The sequence below is a fragment of the Maylandia zebra genome, linkage group LG8 (assembly GCF_041146795.1).
Source record: "Maylandia zebra isolate NMK-2024a linkage group LG8, Mzebra_GT3a, whole genome shotgun sequence".
Lineage (NCBI taxonomy): Eukaryota > Metazoa > Chordata > Actinopteri > Cichliformes > Cichlidae > Maylandia > Maylandia zebra.
In genome coordinates, this window is record NC_135174.1 from 25,072,832 (window position 1) to 25,092,538 (window position 19,707).

The 19,707-nt window shown below is 38.6% G+C and overlaps 1 protein-coding gene across 4 annotated transcripts in view; it reads left to right on the plus strand.

Annotated features, from left to right (window-relative positions):
* Positions 1-19,707, plus strand: part of LOC101464804 (ankyrin-3) — a 127,579-nt gene that overhangs the window by 69,209 nt on the left and 38,663 nt on the right. For 2 of the 4 annotated variants that reach the window (XM_076887684.1, XM_076887685.1), the window contains exons 20-30: positions 494-592; positions 686-784; positions 869-964; positions 1,635-1,707; positions 2,355-2,414; positions 5,099-5,134; positions 9,205-9,328; positions 14,331-14,433; positions 16,051-16,095; positions 17,001-17,107; positions 18,906-18,938. In XM_076887684.1, coding sequence (XP_076743799.1) covers positions 494-592; positions 686-784; positions 869-964; positions 1,635-1,707; positions 2,355-2,414; positions 5,099-5,134; positions 9,205-9,328; positions 14,331-14,433; positions 16,051-16,095; positions 17,001-17,107; positions 18,906-18,938 — 875 coding nt within the window. Of the gene's footprint in view, positions 1-493; positions 593-685; positions 785-868; positions 965-1,634; positions 1,708-2,354; positions 2,415-5,098; positions 5,135-9,204; positions 9,329-11,669; positions 11,682-14,330; positions 14,434-16,050; positions 16,096-17,000; positions 17,108-18,905; positions 18,939-19,707 lie in introns of all 4 variants that reach the window. The other 2 variants (XM_076887683.1, XM_076887682.1) reach the window with 2 other exon arrangements.

Consider the following 19,707-nt stretch of genomic DNA (forward strand, 5'->3'; position numbering starts at 1 on the left):
CAGAACAACTGTTTTGGTTTGCATTGGACATGTTTCACGTGCAGCTGCTTAAATGTTCACAGTTTACACTCAGCTTAATTTTCAGACAAAATAAATGAGCTCTTGTCTCAAAGTGTGGGTGCTGAAGCAGTCTGAACATTAAGTTGTCACAGGGCAAAAATCCTCATAGGCCATACAGAAATCAGTTATCCTCACCAGTTTCTCATGTGGTCTTATTGTTTTATAAAGGGACTTGGGAAGACTGTTAATTCACATAGGCCACAATCAGCCTACAGCTCATCTGCTGCTACCTCTGCAAGCCTCTTTCCAACCCACCTCTACCCCAAGTTTTCCATCTTATGTCATATGTGGTATTTTTGATTTGAGTGTCGTATCTGTTGTCATTTAGGGGGGTCTTGCACCTGCTCTCCCTGCCTTTTGGCTTCAGTGTATGAATACATGCCTTATTGTAGCCACAGTGGTGCTAACAGAAGTTACATTTCTTTTTCATCAGCTTGGATACACTCCACTTCATGTGGCCTGTCACTATGGCAACGTGAAGATGGTTAACTTTCTGCTGAAAAATCAGGCGAAGGTCAACGCCAAGACAAAGGTAACTGTTATTTTCGTGTATATTCACCATACGTCACTGATTTTCTGTCTCTGTGAACATCTTCTAATGCTCTCTCTCATCCCTCCCCCGCAGAACGGCTACACACCTCTCCATCAGGCTGCACAGCAGGGACACACACACATCATCAACTTGCTGTTACACCATGGAGCATCGCCCAATGAACTCACTAATGTCAGTACGCTCAGAAATCTGAAATATTTATTCATTTATTTTTAGTTTCAACACCAATTCTCATCATTTTTATTACTTGTCCAGAATGGAAACAGCGCTCTGTCCATTGCAAGGAGGCTCGGCTATATCTCTGTTGTGGACACGCTCAAGGTGGTCACAGAGGAGACTCTGACCACTCAGGTGTGTATGTGTTTAAAAGAGTGTTCAAATGTGATGTATGGTTTAATATGGCTTCTCAATGGTTTACTTGTATCTAACTGTATAGATACAGTTATACTTAAACTTAGTAGTAGTTATACTTAAATCTGAATCCTAGAGGCAGTTCCTGCCGCTTAGCAGCTATCTTGAAATGCCTCGGGCATTAACAGTGAAGTAACAGGCAGTTACTTCACAAAAACAGAAGCATTGAAGGCCTAAGATAGTGTTTAAAAAACTTAATTCTATGGAGCTTGGAAAGAAAAGCGTCTGGACTTCTTTAAGTTCTATAAGAACTTAAAGAAGCTCTTTAAGAAGTCCAGACGCTTTTCTTTCCAAGCTCCATAGACTACGATGACCTGGATGACTGAGAGCCTTCACAGACATAAAAAAATATATCTATATAAAAGCTACTGTCAAAGGCTTTCTAGAACATTTTGAATTATTATTTGCGCACATAAGTTTGTATTGCTACATTAAAAAAATAACATGAAAGAAAAGACCTACATAAACATAGAAATGCAAAGTTACTGGAACATTGTCACAGTAAACAGTGCAGGAATAGAGATGCTGTTGTACTGGGATAGAAATCTGGATTACGTGTACTTTGGTAAAGTTACTGTCATGATATTAAGAGCGTGTTTCTGTTCAACAGACTGTAATCGAGAAGCACAAAATGAATGTCCCCGAGACCATGAACGAGGTGCTAGACATGTCCGATGATGAAGGTAAAGTTTTGCTTAACAGCATTTTTAAAGTAATTCTATTGATGTATAAATATCAAGGCAAGACTTGTCTTTGCAACCTGAAGAGAGACAAATTCTTTAAAATATCAGCTTGGGTCACATTTGCTTTTGTGGCTGGAATAAGTGAATATTTCAGCACTGTACTGTCATTGTTAGATTTCCCTCTATTTTTTTTTTATTGTCAATGAAAGATTTTGTGTTGCTTCTACTTCTTCTGAGTAATTCAGAAGAAAAAACCTGCTGTTGTTCTTCAACCAGTATGTTTATTTGTTTATTTTTTATTTGATAATTGAAAGGTTTGTTTCCGCCACTGTAACCCCCCAAAGCAACACATATTTTTTCCATTACTAAGTCAAAATTTCAGGTTACTATCTAAAATCTATGAGTTTCATATCTCAAATATAACTCTAACTTCTAAATTTGAGTCCAAATTGTGACTTGACATACAATCGTGTGCATGATTGGAAACTTTATTTTGATATTTTCAATGTAACAAATGGAACTAAAACATTTAATAATAATAATCACGTTTATTTTCAGTTCTTCCTTTTCCTATGATTTTGATGTGAATATGATTTCTCCATCTATTTTTGGTTCTTTTTTTGTCTTTCCTTCATTCAAACACACAGTGTATAAAGCCAATATCCCCGAAATGATCACAGAGGACTATTTTTCTGATGTGGAAGAAGGTATTTTATTTTTTTAATCTTTCTACATTTTTTGTTCTTTAAAGCATTTCCTTTTACAACCCTTCTCTAACGCGTCATTCATTTGTTCTAACTATTTCCAGTCTCTTGCTTTTCTTGTGTCACAGTGGAATCACGATTCATTCAAAATAAATAATAACTCACATGTAAAACAGCCTATATTATGCTACAGATTAATAATGCTAATTGAGGAAAAATGTTTCGATACTGCAGATCTTTTTTTCACCAAAGCACCTTTATTTGTCTGTCAAAATGCACAAAGGTGTCTTTGTCATTTATGTCTGCTTGCAAAAGACTAATAAATGTCTAAAAGTTGCAATATGATGGGATGCACTTGAAATCAAATTAACCTTGAAGGAGATAGAGGTGGATACTAGCAATAGAATTGGCAAAAAAAAGTGCCACAAAACACTCATCTATGCTTACATGTTTAACATGTTTTGTCTCGTAATGTCAGTTTCAGGCTACTATATTTCGTTAAGGTTAAGCAGGTAACAAGACAGAATTTTTTTTTAAATAATCATCAATTAGTTGTATTAATGTGCCATGTTTTTACCTCCTCCAGATTGATTTTTGGAGTATTTCATATATCTGGTTGCTAGCAAAAAGCTCCGATGTCAACCATATTAGAAAAAAATTATGTTTGTTTTATTGTGAATATAGTGAAGTCACAGCACTGTGGATGTCTTAAACTCATGATGTGATGAGGGTGATTTATTGACGTGACACTAGAAGCAGTGTTTTCAATTACTGAGAATCACTAACTTTGGCATGGCTTTAAAATGGCACTACTCTCTTCTTCATTGTTTTCCCAAGTATTTTTCCAAAACTTTTGTTCTTCATTCATGCATGTGTGAGACACCATGCTGTACTTGAGTACTTTCCCCTGCTGCCTTCCCCCTTCCACACGCACACACTGCATTTTTGTGAAACCTCCTGTACTTTTGTGCAACCAAATGCAGGGGATATGCCTTTCTGCCGGTTGCCATGCCAACTGTCTGGATATGGAGCGTCGGGAAGTGTGTAACAGATTTCTTTTCACACCGCGGAGTAGAATACACATACACTTGATCCTTTGTCTTCGTGGGCTTGTCAGTGATGCTTTCATTGTAGTTTCACACGTTCAGGCCAAAGCAAACACACTGAAGCAGCTGCTGCAGTGTGTGTGTGTGTTTACTCTTTTCTACTCTTTTTTTAGACTCCTGTATGGCTCAAAAGGATCTGAACTTGAGCTCTTGACCACCAGTGCCCAATGACAAACAGACAGGGAATTAATGATCAGTAGATTTCTTTTTTTTTTTTTAGGGGGGGAGCTTGGCTCGTCCTCCCCCCTGTGGTGTTTTCCCAATGATAGGCTTTCATTTTTAGCTTGTCACACGCTTCATGGTTTCTGTAGTTTACAGTGGATAAATATGAGCAACTTGCAGAAATGTAATCTACTTTTAACAGTTCACTTTCCTGCAGTAGTGTGAATATATCACAAAATTACTAGAAAACCTCTGCTGATGTCAAATACAGTGTACTTAATGAAATGTAAATACAGTATAGCTCTATGTCTCGATATTCTGGTGACCTCACAGTGAGTTTTACTGAGTTTTACTGGTCCAAGTTTGCATTAGAAATTTGAATTTTTTGAGGGAAAATAGGATAAAAAAAAAAGAGATGAGATGGCAACTGATAAAAACGAAGGCTGGAGTAATGTGATCATACACAAATCTCGCCTCCGCCTTCTAGCTTTTTGAAATAGGATGTGACAAGTAAAGTGTGGCTCTGACTTGAGATTGACAAGTCATTACCCAGTGAGCATACCCTAGTTAATCCTCCTCTTAATAATGACCATAATTTACATAATGAACTACATCTTTCATTTACTTTGTCCCAAAAACTAGCAAATTAGTTTATTACATAATACCGAGGTCCAAAGTAAGGGAGCTAAGGGCAATTTTCCTGTTTAGTTTTTGCAGACACGTGCCTGCTAACCATGTGATACTAAATTTTCTGCCATTTTTGATGTGTAATACTCCTGGTGACAGTGTAAGTTAGTGTGAGACCAGTCTGAAACCACTGGTTGTGAGAGGAAAAAATGTGCATTTCCTGAACGGATGCCAAAAACCTTGTTGGGATTGCTTTGGTTGCTTGCAGATTGCCAAGGTTGTCCATAGATTATTTGGAGGACACCAACTTCTCTGCAGACACTCAGCTACTCTTCAGATGGTAGTGAAACTCCACAAGCAAAAAACGGAGACCGTCAAGTTTTACTACAAAGTGTATGCAGACGAGTTGGCATCTTCCGTGCAAACTACAGACGACTTTGGCAATATACTAGAAATGAAAGCAATTGCAAGAACATTGTCATTGCGCCAGTCTTTGAGACTGATTTCACCTAGCTACAACCAGGAACCCCAGGAACCCCTTGCCAACCAGTCTGGAAATGCACATGTTTTTAGGACGGACAAGTTTTGAGAAAGGTGCACATGATGTTACACAGCAAACCTCTGCAGACTTGTATAACCAAAAGTGTTTTTTTCAAGGAAAAGAGTCATCCCCCTACTGGTCATGAAATAGTTTCCTCTTTTGAGAGCTGGAAGCTAGGTCCATCTTTTACACTGTGTGTTTCCAAATGTAGACAGAAATGGTCAAATGTGATTCTGCTTGTGTTTAAACAGAAATGGATGTTGGAAATATCTGCATCAGCTATTCCTGTAAGTCAAACGAAAGTGATCTTGTTGTAACTAACTCTAATACCCAGCGTGAACTGGCACAGCTGAACTGATGCAACTAAACACTGTGTGTGATTTTGTTGGTATTAAAAAAAAAAAAAAAGATTTCATACATATGTGCATGACTTGCCTTCACGCTGACTTTGTGCAGTGCTTGTTTTGATTGTAGAGCTTCAGCAGTGTGTCCGTGTTTAATTTTTGATCTAAAAATATAACGAGGGCAACTCAACGCGCACAAATATACACTCTCAAGCTCGCATACCAGTGGAGGAATGGTGTTTAACATCTCCAGTAACACACTCAATCCATGATCTAAATCAGGAGACCCCTGTGCAATTTGTAAACTTTGCCTTCGTGAGAGATTTTCCAGACCAGTAAAGTCAGTTAAAGTTGGTTAAAGGATTTAAAGGGTAAAACATACACACGGCATGTCGGTATTCAGTTTATGACCAATAACCAATGTAGTGACTGATTTTAATGTCTTTTTTCCATCTTTGGCCCTTTATTCCTGTCTGAAGTTTTGCCGATTCACATTGTAAATATAGCTAAATATAGCAACCTGTCATTTAAGGAGGACAACCTGTTCATTTATGTAATAGAACTGATTAATAGGCTGCAAATAAGAACCTTCTTTCAGACATGGGCTGCCCAACAATGCTGGTGTTATCACTGTATTCAGGGGATGGCATTCTGTCATTGTGATGAGTCACTTGCATTATTGATCTCCTCCCAGTTTCACTCAAATGTTCCCAGAACAGTAACAGAAAGAGTCAGTGTTTCCGAGTTTTTAGGTACTAAAACTCATGAGATCAGAGTTTCCTTTACAGCTGTTTTCTTTATAGTACCTTTGAGAATTTGAGAAGGCTATAACAAGTAATTATGGGTAGCCATCCAAGCAGTCTTTAGTAAACTTTAGAAAAAAAAGAATCAAACTTTTACCAAACTGCAGGTTATAAATCGCCCCTGAAGTGAGCTACAAGTGTGTGTGCAGCTCTCATGCTTTGGAGAAGCTTGCAAACAGACTGTGGCTTTCTAGTACTTCTATATATGTAATAAGTATGTAATAAACTCAAAAGAAAACTTACATAAACAGCTGGAACCAACAAACAAGAAGTAGCTTTTCAGCTGTTTTTAAATATACTTGTTTTGTTTTTAAAATTGGGTAGTCTTGTTAGGTGGTTACCATAAAGTTGTTATCAACTTTTCAATATGGGTGAAAGCCACTATGTGAAAGGTGTTTTTGTGGTTTTGGAAAGTTCTGTGTTCACTAACCCTCGATATTTAATTATCTGGGGGCTTCAAGTTTTTAATACAGCCTTAGATAGAAAGTGTTTGGACATGTGGCACATAAATGGTCAGCATGAACAGATTTGCTTCTTGGCTTTAAAATGCATTACAGAAACTTGATGCTTTTCTTAATAGCCAAGGGCCCTAAAGTTTGAAAACAGTCTCTAGTGATTTTCCAAAGTCAGATTCTGTTTACTGCCTAAATGTTACCTCAAATGAACCCTTCCACATCTATTACGGGCAGAAAATGCAAATTTGAAATTGAATTAATTTGGAGGTTCAAGAATCAGGCGTTGGTGTATCAGTGGGCCGGTGTTATTGGCCAGCATTAGCTATTTAACAGTCTTTCTGTACCAACATTTAAACTAGCTGATAAATGAACATTTAAAAAGTAAAGACTGGAGAAACACCCTTCAATTAATTTACATATAACAGAGCAATACCTGTTTATGTTTTGTAGCTGAATAAAAAAAGGGCTGATATATCAGAATACTGGCTTTTACAAAATGATATGATAAAATCTGTGTCAGTATTGATCTTAAAAATCCATCAGGCTCTAGCCAGAACATTGACTGTCAGCCTTGTGGATAATATAACACTTACAAAAAAAGACAGGAAGGTTGGAGGTAAAATAAAAAAGATAATGTTTTTAAAACAGTACACTGTCCTTTTGAAAATTAACAGTGCAGTCCATAGAAGTGCAAACAGGCATGTCAGCAGAATACTTTGAAAAATAATGGGATAATGTAGAAAGAAAACATGTTCATGAAAATAACATGTTGAATTGCAACTACTGCAGATACACTGAGTATTGGTTTTGTTGACTAGAATCTAAAAAAGTGTGTATACAAGTGAAGAATTTGCATTATCCACATTATCCATGACAATGTACAACATTGGTTTGTTGCACAGATAAATACATGCCTGTATTTCCCTCGTGTCTCTAGATGCTTCGGTGTCAGTGCCAACCGGTATAATCTGCATTGCTTCATCCTTTGTTTTCATGTGGGTTGTGGCAGAAGTCACATTGTTAGAATCTTAAGCTAAATTTGGCGAAGGTTGCTTTTAGTCACCAAAGCTCACTCTGCCCATACTGCAGTCTAGAACCTCTGCATTATTATCAGCACATTTTGCTGGACTTGGAATGGCTTTTCAATTTTCTACCAAGCTGCAAGTTCCAGTTCTTTATTAGATATTTGCATAATATCTGATTCAGGAAAGACGTGGCAAAGTTACAACTTTCTGACATGCAAAGCAGCTGAATGAGTGAGGTCATTTGTGACTGACACCAAAGAATTTACATGGAGAAGCAAGAGAGATAAAAAAAAAGGGGGGGGGGCAGACAGAGTCAGCCGTGCTTTGGAAATTAAAGAGACATACAATATGATATGTAAACAAACCAGTGCACGAATAGAAATCACAAGATTGAGAACTGGAAGTTAAGGAAAACAGAGTTTGTGCATTCCACTCTATGTGTACATCCAGTTTCAGTGTTAGACGGCTAAGTCTAAGTCACACACCCACTTACTATTTCTGTCTTGCAGTGAGCTCTAGGTGTCTGTTCGGAAACACACACACACACACTCACACACACACACTGGATAATCCTGGAGTGGGTAGGCGGGAGAAAGCCGATCTGTTTGTGTGAGTGCCGGGCTGTGAAAGAAAGATAGACAGTGTGTGCAGGAGAGAGCGACAGAGAGCTAAAGGGAGGTTACAAGTCGAGGAAAAGTTAGTTCAGGGCAAAATCCTCCAAACTGGACTTGTGGCTGAATGAAGTGCTTTAAAGCAGGAGGTGAGTTTGTGGCTAACTGAGGAGGGGGTTTCTGCTCATGTTGAAGCTGAGATGAGAAGGGTTCCCGGAGAATGGGTTGGAATGTGGCCAGATGGGGTCTGTAAAATGTTTGTGAATATGTGTGTGTGCAAGAAAGAGAGAGAAAGTTTAGGGGGAGGGGTGCTGTACCAGCAGGGGGTGAGGGGACACGAGAAGGAGAGGGGGGGTCTCTGTTGCTTTGTGGTTGTTGGAATGCCTTCCTTTTCTTTCCCCTCATTTTTCCGCCTGCATGCACTTGCTCTCCTCCCCTCGCTTTTTTAACTCTGCAGTCACAGGTTCATCAGTAGGATAGGAACTACTGTACCTCTGAGGGGAATAGCATGCTCCTACCTGTTTTCTTGCGACACCTGTAACGTATGTTTCTAACCACTTCTTTGCAACATACTTGCAATGATGTCCTGGGGCTCGGCTGTAGAGAAAGCATTTTCTTCTTGTGGTCAGTTAAACCTGCTGAAAACTTACCTTTATTTTGATATAAAAGTTAGTTTTGTAGGCCCTGATAGTGGAATTATTTGCTGTTTCCAAGCTTCACTTGTTACTGTTAACCATTTTTTTGTCACCAGGAGACAGAGACAAAAAGCTTTCAGTGATAGCAGGACTTTTGTTTGTGTTTGTTGAACCAAAACTGGACTGGAAAACAGCCTGTAGGCAGAAGCTGCATTGATCTGTCTAAAAGAGCCAGTGTGTGTGTGTGTGTGTATGTGTGTACATTTGTGTTTTGGTCTGCATGAATGATAAAAAACAGGGCCAACTGACTGGGCAGCACAGATTTGTGTTAAAGATCTAACTTGCTAAAAGAAACCCAGAAAGCAGTTATTGATTGAAGAGACTGTGACCTTAAAGTTTTGGCATTACCTTCTGCAGACGAGAGTAAAAATGTATGCAGAACCTTTTTTGTAAAGTTAACGCTCTCTGTGTTTTAAACCACCAGGTGACGATGCGATGACGGGGGACACGGACAAATATATGGCCCCCCAGGATCTGCGGGAACTGGGCGACGACTCACTCCCTCAGGACGGCTACATGGGCTTCAGCATTGGGGCACGATCTCAGAGGTAACATGCTATAACATGCAGCAATTTGTGTTTGTGCTGTGTCTGTTCCTAGCTTTTGTATGTTTTCTACATGTAGCATTGTAACATCAGTTGTTATGACATACATAACATTGCAGCTGCCGACTGTGAGAAATGTGGAGGTTTACAAAAATATAAAATTTCCATGGCTAAAAAAAAATTACCACGGTTGTAGTTTTGTTTCAGCATTTTCCCAGAAGCAGTATTTATAGATCCACGACTCTTATAGATCCAGGCATAGCTTCTGGGTTTAAAATGTGAAGACAACTATCTTAAACGTGCAATCTTGCTGAAGGCCAGCAAGGTGCAACTCTTCTGTTTGTAAAAAGATTAAGAAACTGACCTTAATTCTGACTTAAATTATGACCTCACTAAACCTTTTCATGATGATTTTATGGTCTCCTCTGGAAGTTTAGGTCTATTAACTTGGTGATGGTGGCATTTAGAATAAAATAGATGATAAAGGGTGTAGCTATGTTGCAATTTATTTAGACAAGTCACTGTGTCAGGCAGAATCACCTTTGTCTCTTTATACAGCCTAATATCTGACATGGGAACAGACAAATAGTAGAGTATTTGCAAAAGAATGAAGGTTTAAAGACTAGTTAAAGGTGAAAAAATCTTGTGAAGAAAGCGATTACCAACCTAACCGACTTAGCCCCTTGATTAGCCCTTTATTGATTTAAACAGAGCTTCCTTGCAAGCAGTCAGGTGGCTGCAAGCTATCACTACGTCACCAATCTTCTCATACCACATATTTTACAAAGATCTGCAGATAACGTGTGCTGTGGAACTTTTTCAGCAAAGACCTAAAAGAAAAAACATGGGCGTAGTACAAAACAAGTACAAAACAAGAAACTGCTCTTTCACACGAGTTTATGGATTTTTATGGAAAAATAGTTGGGCAGATGCTTGTCTTCATTTGTGGTCATCTATTCTTTTGTAGTGCATTTTATCTTTATTTAATGGGTCTTTTTCAGACACAGTTACTGCTTGACTAGATACTGCAGTGTTAATCAGAACAGAGTTCATGAACTACTTTTAACAGCACAAGAAATCTTGTGATACCTCATGATCTAAAAATACAGTTTGCACACAGAAAATGGATAAACTCACAGAGCTGCAGGTTTTTAAGTTGAAATGATCTTGTTTGTATGTCAGAAGATTTTAAATAACAATGTAGCTTTCCATTATTCTGATCCCTACATGTCACACACACAAACACACCCAGAGGTTACAGTTTGCACCCTGCAACTGCTGAACTTTATGCTTGTATGAAAATATTGACACTTGTGCAACTGGCTGAAGAGGGAGGGGTTATTGAATATCTAAAGCGTGACACACATGCACGCTGAGCCACAGGAAATTAGAAGCACGTTCGATTGCATGGCCTTGAGTGCTGGGTTACATCAACACACACTGTTTGAGGGGTGATGTCTGTGCGTGCGTGTGTGTGTGTGTGTTTGACCAATCTAGCTTAGAGATAGTTTAACAAACTGGTTTCTCATGCAGTAATTGGTTCAAATAACTTCCAGTGCAGTCCATCTAGAAGATAATAAATTTTAATAAAAATGTTATAAAAATAAAAAAGTTTTAGAAAGTGCCTTCCAGGTTTTCCTCATAATATTAACAGCAGAACATGAGTATCCTGCATAATTTATGATACTAGAGGTTGATGTAATACAAATTCTGATCCCCAATTTCAACTTAGCAATCTTTTTTTGTTAGAAAGAATAGAATAAAATAGCCTTCTATTGTCATTTTACATGTACAATGAAAATAGTGGAAGTTTGTTGTAAGAATAGATCAGATTTAAAGTCTTATTCAATGTGATGAGATGGAGAATTATCATCTGTGTGCAGTTCATCTCAGCTCTAGAATGTTTGGAGTTTTACAAACATCTGATTTGGTTCCATGGCCTGAAACACGGGCTATTTGGTTTCAGTCTTTTTGTTCTCCCCCTTTTTTTATAGCTACAACAGATAAAACTCAAATAAAACTAAGTGCTTCATACCCGCAGAGCAACAAAAAGCAGGCAAACCATAGCTAACTGATGAGAATGGTGGCGCATTTAGCAGCTATCGAGGCACATGTTTCTCCTCAGAGATTAAGGGTCATTCAGATCTCAGAGCTGGAATACTCTAACACCTCCCTATTTGCAACTCCTCCCTCATGCACAAAGTTTCAGGCAGCTGGTTAGGCAGTCAGCCATTTGTCATCATTGTACCAACCTGCATCTGTGCTCTGGCTTCTCGTCTTTCTGTCCACTCCTCTGTTTGTTCATGATGTTTTATTCTCTCCTCATGTCCGTTGTTAACGTTAGTCCGAAAGTCAGGTAAGACTCAAGGCATGACGAGGCCTCGCTATACCTCCCCCATCTCACCCCTTCCCCACTCCCTTAAACCCCAGTTGCTATCAGTATCATGACTCTGTGGTTCAGTGTAATGCATATTGACCATATTTGTTTAACACATTTGACTACTAACGCAATGATCTTGACCAGTTTTGTTAACTCTGTGGCACTGTGTGTTTGCTGTGGTTCACCTGTGTGATCTCTGTCTGATTTCTTACTTTCAGTTGAAAAGCGCTCAGCTGGCTATAGAGAATAGTGGTGTTTATTTTTCTGTTTGACTGTATCTTGGTCTTTGTGGGTTTTCCACAAAGGTGGAGCTTTGCATAATTTTGATTTCTCCATCAAGCTTCCAGGGACCTGAACTGATATCTGTAGGCAATGAGGATGCTATTGCCTTCATCAGTTTAGGCTCAAATAGTTTATCCCTGAATACTTTCAGAGAATATATACTGAACACTCAGTAATAAAGATATCAAATGTGATTTCATGTGGATAAGTAGTTCCAAAATCAAATCGCAATGTGAAATTGCAATGTTATTGTGGAAGAAACAAATCCATGCCAAGTGACATTTTTGTCATCTCATAACATTGCAAGCATAGTCTGTAAAAGAAAAATCCTTTTGTTGTATCGAGGTCTGTCTAAAGCCAGCATTCACGTCCATTTTTCCGACCTCAGTAAACACTTTCCTGCTGATTTTATGGGCTCAGCTGCAAGTTTCAAGCCTGCTGCATAACATATAAAATTATTATCATAGCACTATGACCATTATCAGAATGAGAGAAGGAGGATTATCTATCATCTAAAGATATATTAACACGCTGTTAATCAATTCTGTGTCATAGTTAGATCCTTCGCCCCTGGCTTATCAGGTCCAATTTTAAACCATCAACCTGGCGAAGGTGAAAAAAATGATTCTTGCAGATCTCTGGGACTTCACCTCTGTGGTTGATGTCACAGAGACACAGCTGAAAAAGCTGAAAAACAAACAAACCAAAATAAATAAATCCCTGCAAACAGGTTGAGTAGCACTTTATTACTATAGTAACTATAGTTGTTATAGTTATTTTCCCTGATTTCCAAAGCTGTGACAGCATAAATTTGGTCAGTTGCAGTGATAGTCCCAGAGCAACATTAATGAGAAATTGCTAGAAGTAGAATTACTTGTAAAAGTATTCAAATTTTAAGTTGGAGCTGTACAAATGAATTTAATGTTATTTAGATTGCTGTTTGGACAGGACAAGTGAACCTCTTTCAGTACTGAATAGCTTCACAACACAAGACTGACTTTAACTACGGGCTGTAACAGAAGTCAGATATCGTCCAGTCTTTTTTTAAATCATATCTTTGGCTTTTTATAGAAAATCAAGACTGCTAATTATGCCCTCATTAAGATCATTAAACATTTTTGTTCTGCAGTTTCCTTTAGTTTAACTAGTACACAGTTTCATGCAATATACATTTATCTCTGCGATCGTGGCTCAAGAGTTGGCAGTTCGTCTTGTAACCGGAAGGTTGCCGGTTCGAGCCCCGGCTCGGACGTTGTGTCCTTGGGCAAGACATTTCACCTACCACCTACTGGTGATGGCCAGAGGGGTCGATGGCGCAATATGGCAGCCTCGCTTCTGTCAGTCTGCCTCAGGGCAGCTGTGGCTACAACTGTAGCTTGCCTCCACCAGTGTGTGAATGTGAGAGTGAATGAATAGTGGAATTGTAAAGCGCTATATAAATGCAATCCATTATTAACATCCCCCCGAAATTATTCCACCAATTTGAAATAAAACTTTTTTTTTTCTTCTTCAGGAATAATATATGTTGAGGACATAACTTTTGAGTCCTGGAGACACTAATCAATTGAATGGAATGAATGGAAAAAGGACTCCCAGCTATAAATGTAAAATCTTTGGATAATTGTATGAAAAAATAAATCTGTTGCAGCCACATCTGCTCTTGGTTTCCACAGCCTTGTGATTTTAGCACTTAGAGTTGTGCTGTAGAGCACTTCCTGCCATTGATAGTTAATTGGTTCACAATAGTTTACTTGCATAAAGCTAATGGCACTGATGTAATTGCTGTTGGGATGTTGCAGGCAAACATTCGTCATGTCATCGCTCAGGAATGCTTTTTATTTGCCTCATAAAAGTTTGTCTCAAAGCTCCCATCACAAACAACATTACAGCCTGCACAAGCTGACAGATGTATACAAAGACATGAGGAGTCAAAATAGTGCCAGCTGATTATCAACAAAGTTGTCATTATTATGGGTAAATACCAGTACTGTACACTGATCGCCCCAGAAGTACAATCTCATCTGCATCTGAAATTTTTTATTTCGATTTTTAATCACTTCAGCGAAATTACACATCAGTCATTTCTCTCAGCTTTTAATCTGTTTTCTTGTGGTTGTTGTTGTCTCTGGTGCCATACAGTCAGGTTCCTGGAAGCTGCATGCATTTAATGTGTTTGTGTTTGTTTTTTTTGTTTTGTTTTTTCTGTTCACTTTCATACCCCTTTACCCTCTGCCCCCCCCCCCCCCCCTCCCCCCTACCACCACCACCTCCTCCTCTTCCTCACCTCCCCTTTCCATCACTGTGACTGTTGTCTTGGTAATCTACTACGACAACCACACCAAGCCTTCGTTCCTTCAGTTCTGATAGGTCCAACATGCTGAACCGGAGCTCGTTTACACGGGACAGCATGATGATAGAGGAGATACTGGCGCCGAGTAAGGAGATGGTACGTACACTGACTGGACCTTCGGGTCTTAAAAGTGGACTTATTGTGCTTTTTCTTATTTCCTGTCACATGAATCATGTTACAATGTTTAATCTCTAACATAACCAGGGCCAACGTGTCAAATAATGAGGTCAGTGTATTTACAAATAATCCAGACTGCTCTAAACTCTGTTTCACAAAGTCCCTAATATGGACATCACACATAAAAGTCACATCCAGCTGCTGTTCAAATCTTCTGTTTGCAAGGAGCAGCCAATCACAATAAAGTTGGCTTAAAGGAGGGGTGATGGGCTCTGAATCAGCTAGTTTCAGATTTTGGATGAAGTGAGAGGCTGCTCATATAATAAGGATTATTATGAATTGCAAATCATGCAAAGCTACTCTAGTGGGAGCAAAAAATCAGTTTGAAGCTGCTCGTGCTATGCTTCATACCTCTTGCTGGCTGCTCCCTTAGTTTAATTCTCTCAGCCGGTAATCCGCTGGTCATTAACTTCACAAGTGACACACTTCTGTCTCCAAATGTACCAAGGTGTCTTGGTGCTGTGCCAGAGGCTATGCAATACACCAATCCTCTTACACTTGTGTTGCCACTGACATAAAGACGATCAATCGAGTTACAATTTACTGAAAGAGGAAATGAGATTAGTGCTACCTGCTGCTATCTAAGAGGGATTATTGTGATGTCCCACTTACTTGAAAGATGCAAGAAAATAGCATTTAAGGTTAAGAAGAAGAAGAAGAAGAAGTTCAAGTAAAACTTGTTCATAGAATACCCATGAGTTCAATGACAGCGCGGATAAAGATTATGCTTGCCTGTGAAGTGACAGGTAAAGTCTTTCTTGCATAAGCAGTGGCAAATGTGCATCTCTGTTTCTTAAAATGTAAAATTGGCACCAAACATGACTCATTGAACTACTTGGTTTGCTATCCACAAAAAAGCTGAAACCTGCTGAAAACTGCTAAACAGTTTTGCTTTTTTCTTTTCTTTTCTTTGGGAATTACTTCAGCCAGAACATGGTACAAAATCTTTATATGTCAGCTAGCTATCGTGTTGCTATTGCATAATTTAATTCTGCATTGAATCTGCGTAGAGCCTCTAATGTAGCTGACACAACAGGCCTACGCCTTTTCCATCATGTATAATATCAGTGGAGGTTATCTATCCTCCTCCAGTCGATTTAAAAATCCCACTGAACACCACTCAACCTCTTCAAACCTTTATTTTTTTAGTTAATGCTTGACTGTAACACAACTGACCATTTTACTAGATTTACACAAAAAAACAGATAATTTTATTAGATAAAAATAATTTGGACTTTTGTTTGAAACTCTGACTGGTTCTTTTATATTTGATTGCTTTTGCAAGCTGAAGGGGCATTTGGACCCAGAACTGGATAATATGGTTTAACTCTGAATTAAAAACTTTGCTCCTTTGCACAAAGAGTGGTCAAAAACTCTGTGGGGTCTATTTAACTGAAATTTAAAAAAAAAAAACCTACATCTGAGACTATCTGCAAATTTATGACACTGGGACATATGATTGTGTAACTGGAGAGTAAAGATGTACTAGTTATTGAATAATTGAATAACCACTTGTTTCCTCTAACGCTCCTCCAGATGCTTCGTAAGGAAAAGTCTTTCATTGTAGAGCAACACAATAAGGTAGATGTAGAAGTCATTATGCACTCTTCGTGTCAGTGGGTTTCCACATGTTGGTATCATTTAGTTGTGTAAAGCATTGTTAACTTTTCTTTTTTTATATCACTTATTTCATCAGTTGGATTCAGTTGTTACCGTACTGCGTGTATTTACAGTGTTTTAGTAGAGTAGCCTCCCTGTTTTTACTTATCCATGTGCCTTGGATAAGTAAAACCAAACTCTGTGTCTTTGTCACTCCCCGTTTTTCTGTAGCAATTTGGAGATTAATATAATACTCCAAGTATTTTTTCCTCATTAAATGTGAGCGAGTTTTCAGAAGTACTCTAAAATCTTAGCTTTAATTTCCTGTTTGAAGCATGGCCTTCAACTTGACATGTCATATTGGTGCACATCTGGAATATAAATAGTGAATCTGAATCTTTCAAGAGCATCCTCAGACTGATGACACAACGGGCCTGGTGTCAGTGCATCTGTCTGTCTGTAAACATTTTTAGTCGCTTGTTTTCTGCCATCTGATGTCTGTTTTTTCTTTTGATCCTTAATGTGGTGATTTTTCATTTGCATTTTACTCCGAGCTTCGTTTTGAATGTCATCAAGATGTTTTTGACAGCTTGTGTTCTAATGAAATGTAACATCTCCTGATTTTTTTTTTTACGCTAAGCGACATCTGCTGCTGTCTTTCTCGTGAAGAAATTATTTTATGACTCATTCATAAATTTGCAAGAAATATCTACAAAACTAGTGATCCCCGTCTAAACTTTGACATTAAATAAGGAATATTGAAAAATCTGTAGCCTCCACACTATTAGCCTTGCATGTGCAAAAGCAAGTCTTTACATTAAAAGGAGAAGTTAGCTTAGATTTTCACACACTCGTGAATTGCACTGACTCTGTTGTCTTCTCCACAGCATTTGGCAGCGGCTAAGGACTTTGACAGCGACTCTCTGAGGAGGTACAGCTGGACTGCAGATGCACTGGATAATGTCAACCTAGTGTCCTCACCAATACACTCTGGGTAAGCATGTTTGAAAATGTGAATGGATAAGAACAGGAGGAAAGAGTGGGGGGAGTAAAAAGGGAAAATATCTGACTTAATCACAAAGATGGAGTGAAAAAGTGGAAGGAGAGGAAGGAAAACGGCTTACTAGTTTTATACCCTTTAGAGGAAAGGATGAAGTGACTGTCATCATCTCCTTCTGCTTATTGTGTGTTTTCTGTTTGTTCTTCTTGCTGAGTCTCATTTTCTTTCCCTCTGACAAGGCAGCTCATACATGCAGCATTTTTTCTTCACCCTTTTTAAGTCTTTAAAGCTAATACTTCGAGGATTTCTGTAATTTAAAAAAAAATCAAACATTAATAACAAACAGGTGTAACTAGAAACTGCTGTTAAAAAGAAACTTTTAGTCACAACAAAGTAAAGCTGGAAAGTTGGCTCCTCCTCACCTTGATTTGAAGGTCACATAACTCATTGTCTCTCGCAGCAGCTGTAACAGGTAATCTTGACCTCTTGGTTAATTGCCCATTAAGGGACTCGTTTGAAAGTTACGTACACTGCCCGGCCAAAAAAAATTATAGTTGCATTAATTTTTTATCAAAACTTCGCCTTGTTTATGTGAAAATCAGACCACTGCGTAAAGCACATCCCAAGTTTCTAAGGCCTGGACTGAACCACTCTTTTACAATTTGTTATCTTAGAATATGCCATCAGAGAAGAAACAATGCACTGTTTAAAAAATGTGGTCATTCAGTATATACAGGTATTCAGCTGACCTCATTTCTGGGGTATATAACATATATTAAACCAGATATCACCAACTAAAGCAACCCTAGATTATAACACAGCAAGCACAAGGCATGATGGGTATATCGCTTCATCAACTACTCCTGGTGCCTGAGGCCCCCATCACTCTGGAGCAGGGTAAACTGGACTCATCCTGTCCACATTTACCACATAGATTTATTTACAGAGTCCAATCTTTATACTCCTTATTAAACTGAAGCCTTTAATTCTGATTAGCCTCACTGATAGGACTACAGTTTGTTTGACTCTTCTGAAACATGTCTTACAATGTGTTTGCATGAGAAATGAGAAGCTACTCACTGCATCACTTAGAGATAATTAACCTGTTTCCAATCTAAACATATTATGGAAGACTCTTACGTATTTGCTTGGTTAAACGCAGGTGGTGAGTGTTTTTGGTCAGGCAGCGTATAGCTTCATCAGGCATTACTTTTTCTCTACTTGTCTTTAATGGATAAACTGTTAAGTTAGGATTACTTAAATTATATCTGTTACTTAAGTAAAGGAAGATAAAGCAATATTTTAAACAAAGTTTTATTTGACATGTTTGGTAATGGTGGAAATTTGCCTTTCAAGGGTAGATTTAGAGAAGAAGACTGGGGGGGGGGGAATGAAGCCACTGCCAGCAGCTGGTTATCTTTAGATTAGTGCAAAGATGGGAGAGAGGGAAACTGCTACACTGGCTCTGTCCAGTGGAAAATCCACCTACAGGCAGCTCTAAAGCTTGATTATCAACATGTTATATCACCTATGTTAAAGCCGTATAAAGACAAAAATACAGTTCTTTTGCCTGTGTGATGTAATTGGCTGCTGGCTGTTTAACGAATAAAGAAGACAATCTCCTCATTCTAATCTCCACAAAACAGCAATTAAGACTATTTCCCACAGTTTTCCCTCAAATTCTTCCTTTAACTTGGGGTTCATTAATAATGATCTTCTCAGCTGTATTTCCGATTACAAAGCTCTGTGGTTGACCTGTCACTCCTGCGTTGCTTTGTCGTCCATCCTGCAGTTTTTCCTCTCCGCTCCCGCAGTACGACAGCAGGTGATTGACTGTGATTGGTTGCCTTCTTTTTATCACCACCACTACCTTTTTTTATTTTATTTTATTTCCCGATGACATTGCACCTTCCCTTTTATATTCACTCATAACATCTGTGTTTGCTGTTCTCACCCTGTGTTGTTACAGACTTGACGTAAAGTGTTTCGGACTGTTATCCCTGTATTTATTCCTTCCTGTTTGTTAGGAGAAAATCTTTGAGTTTCTAACTGATCTGAAAGAGTCTGTGTTGCCAGATCTGACCGAATGTGACTTTTAAATTTAATGTTGCTGACATATGCTTTAGCCATGTGTTATGGTTTTTGCATTCTCCAGCAGCAAGCCTCTACTGTCTTGACAATCACAGGATTAGCTTTAAATAGTCAGTAAAAACATGGCAGATATGTCATTGTAGATCAAAATGTTAAAACTGAAACTCAGTAAAAGCGTCAGTTTGGTTTATAATGTGACAGTGAACCCAGCTCAGTATTTTATTCTTGGACTCTGCTAGAATAGTTTTGCATGAATCTTACGCTGGCTCTCTGTGGAGTCTCTCCCTCTCCATTTAAGCATTCTCTCTTTGATTGGCTGCCAATTGTTAGCAGGGGATTTTAACAGCAGGTGGGCGGGGCTTTATTCACATACACGCCCCTCTTTATGGCGTCATGCAGGGCCAAGAGTAGAAAAAACTGACTGAAACGTTTCTTGAAACTTTGGCTGTGTTTAATATGAGTATAGATGACAGTTGGAGTGTATGTATGACAGAAAATAAGGA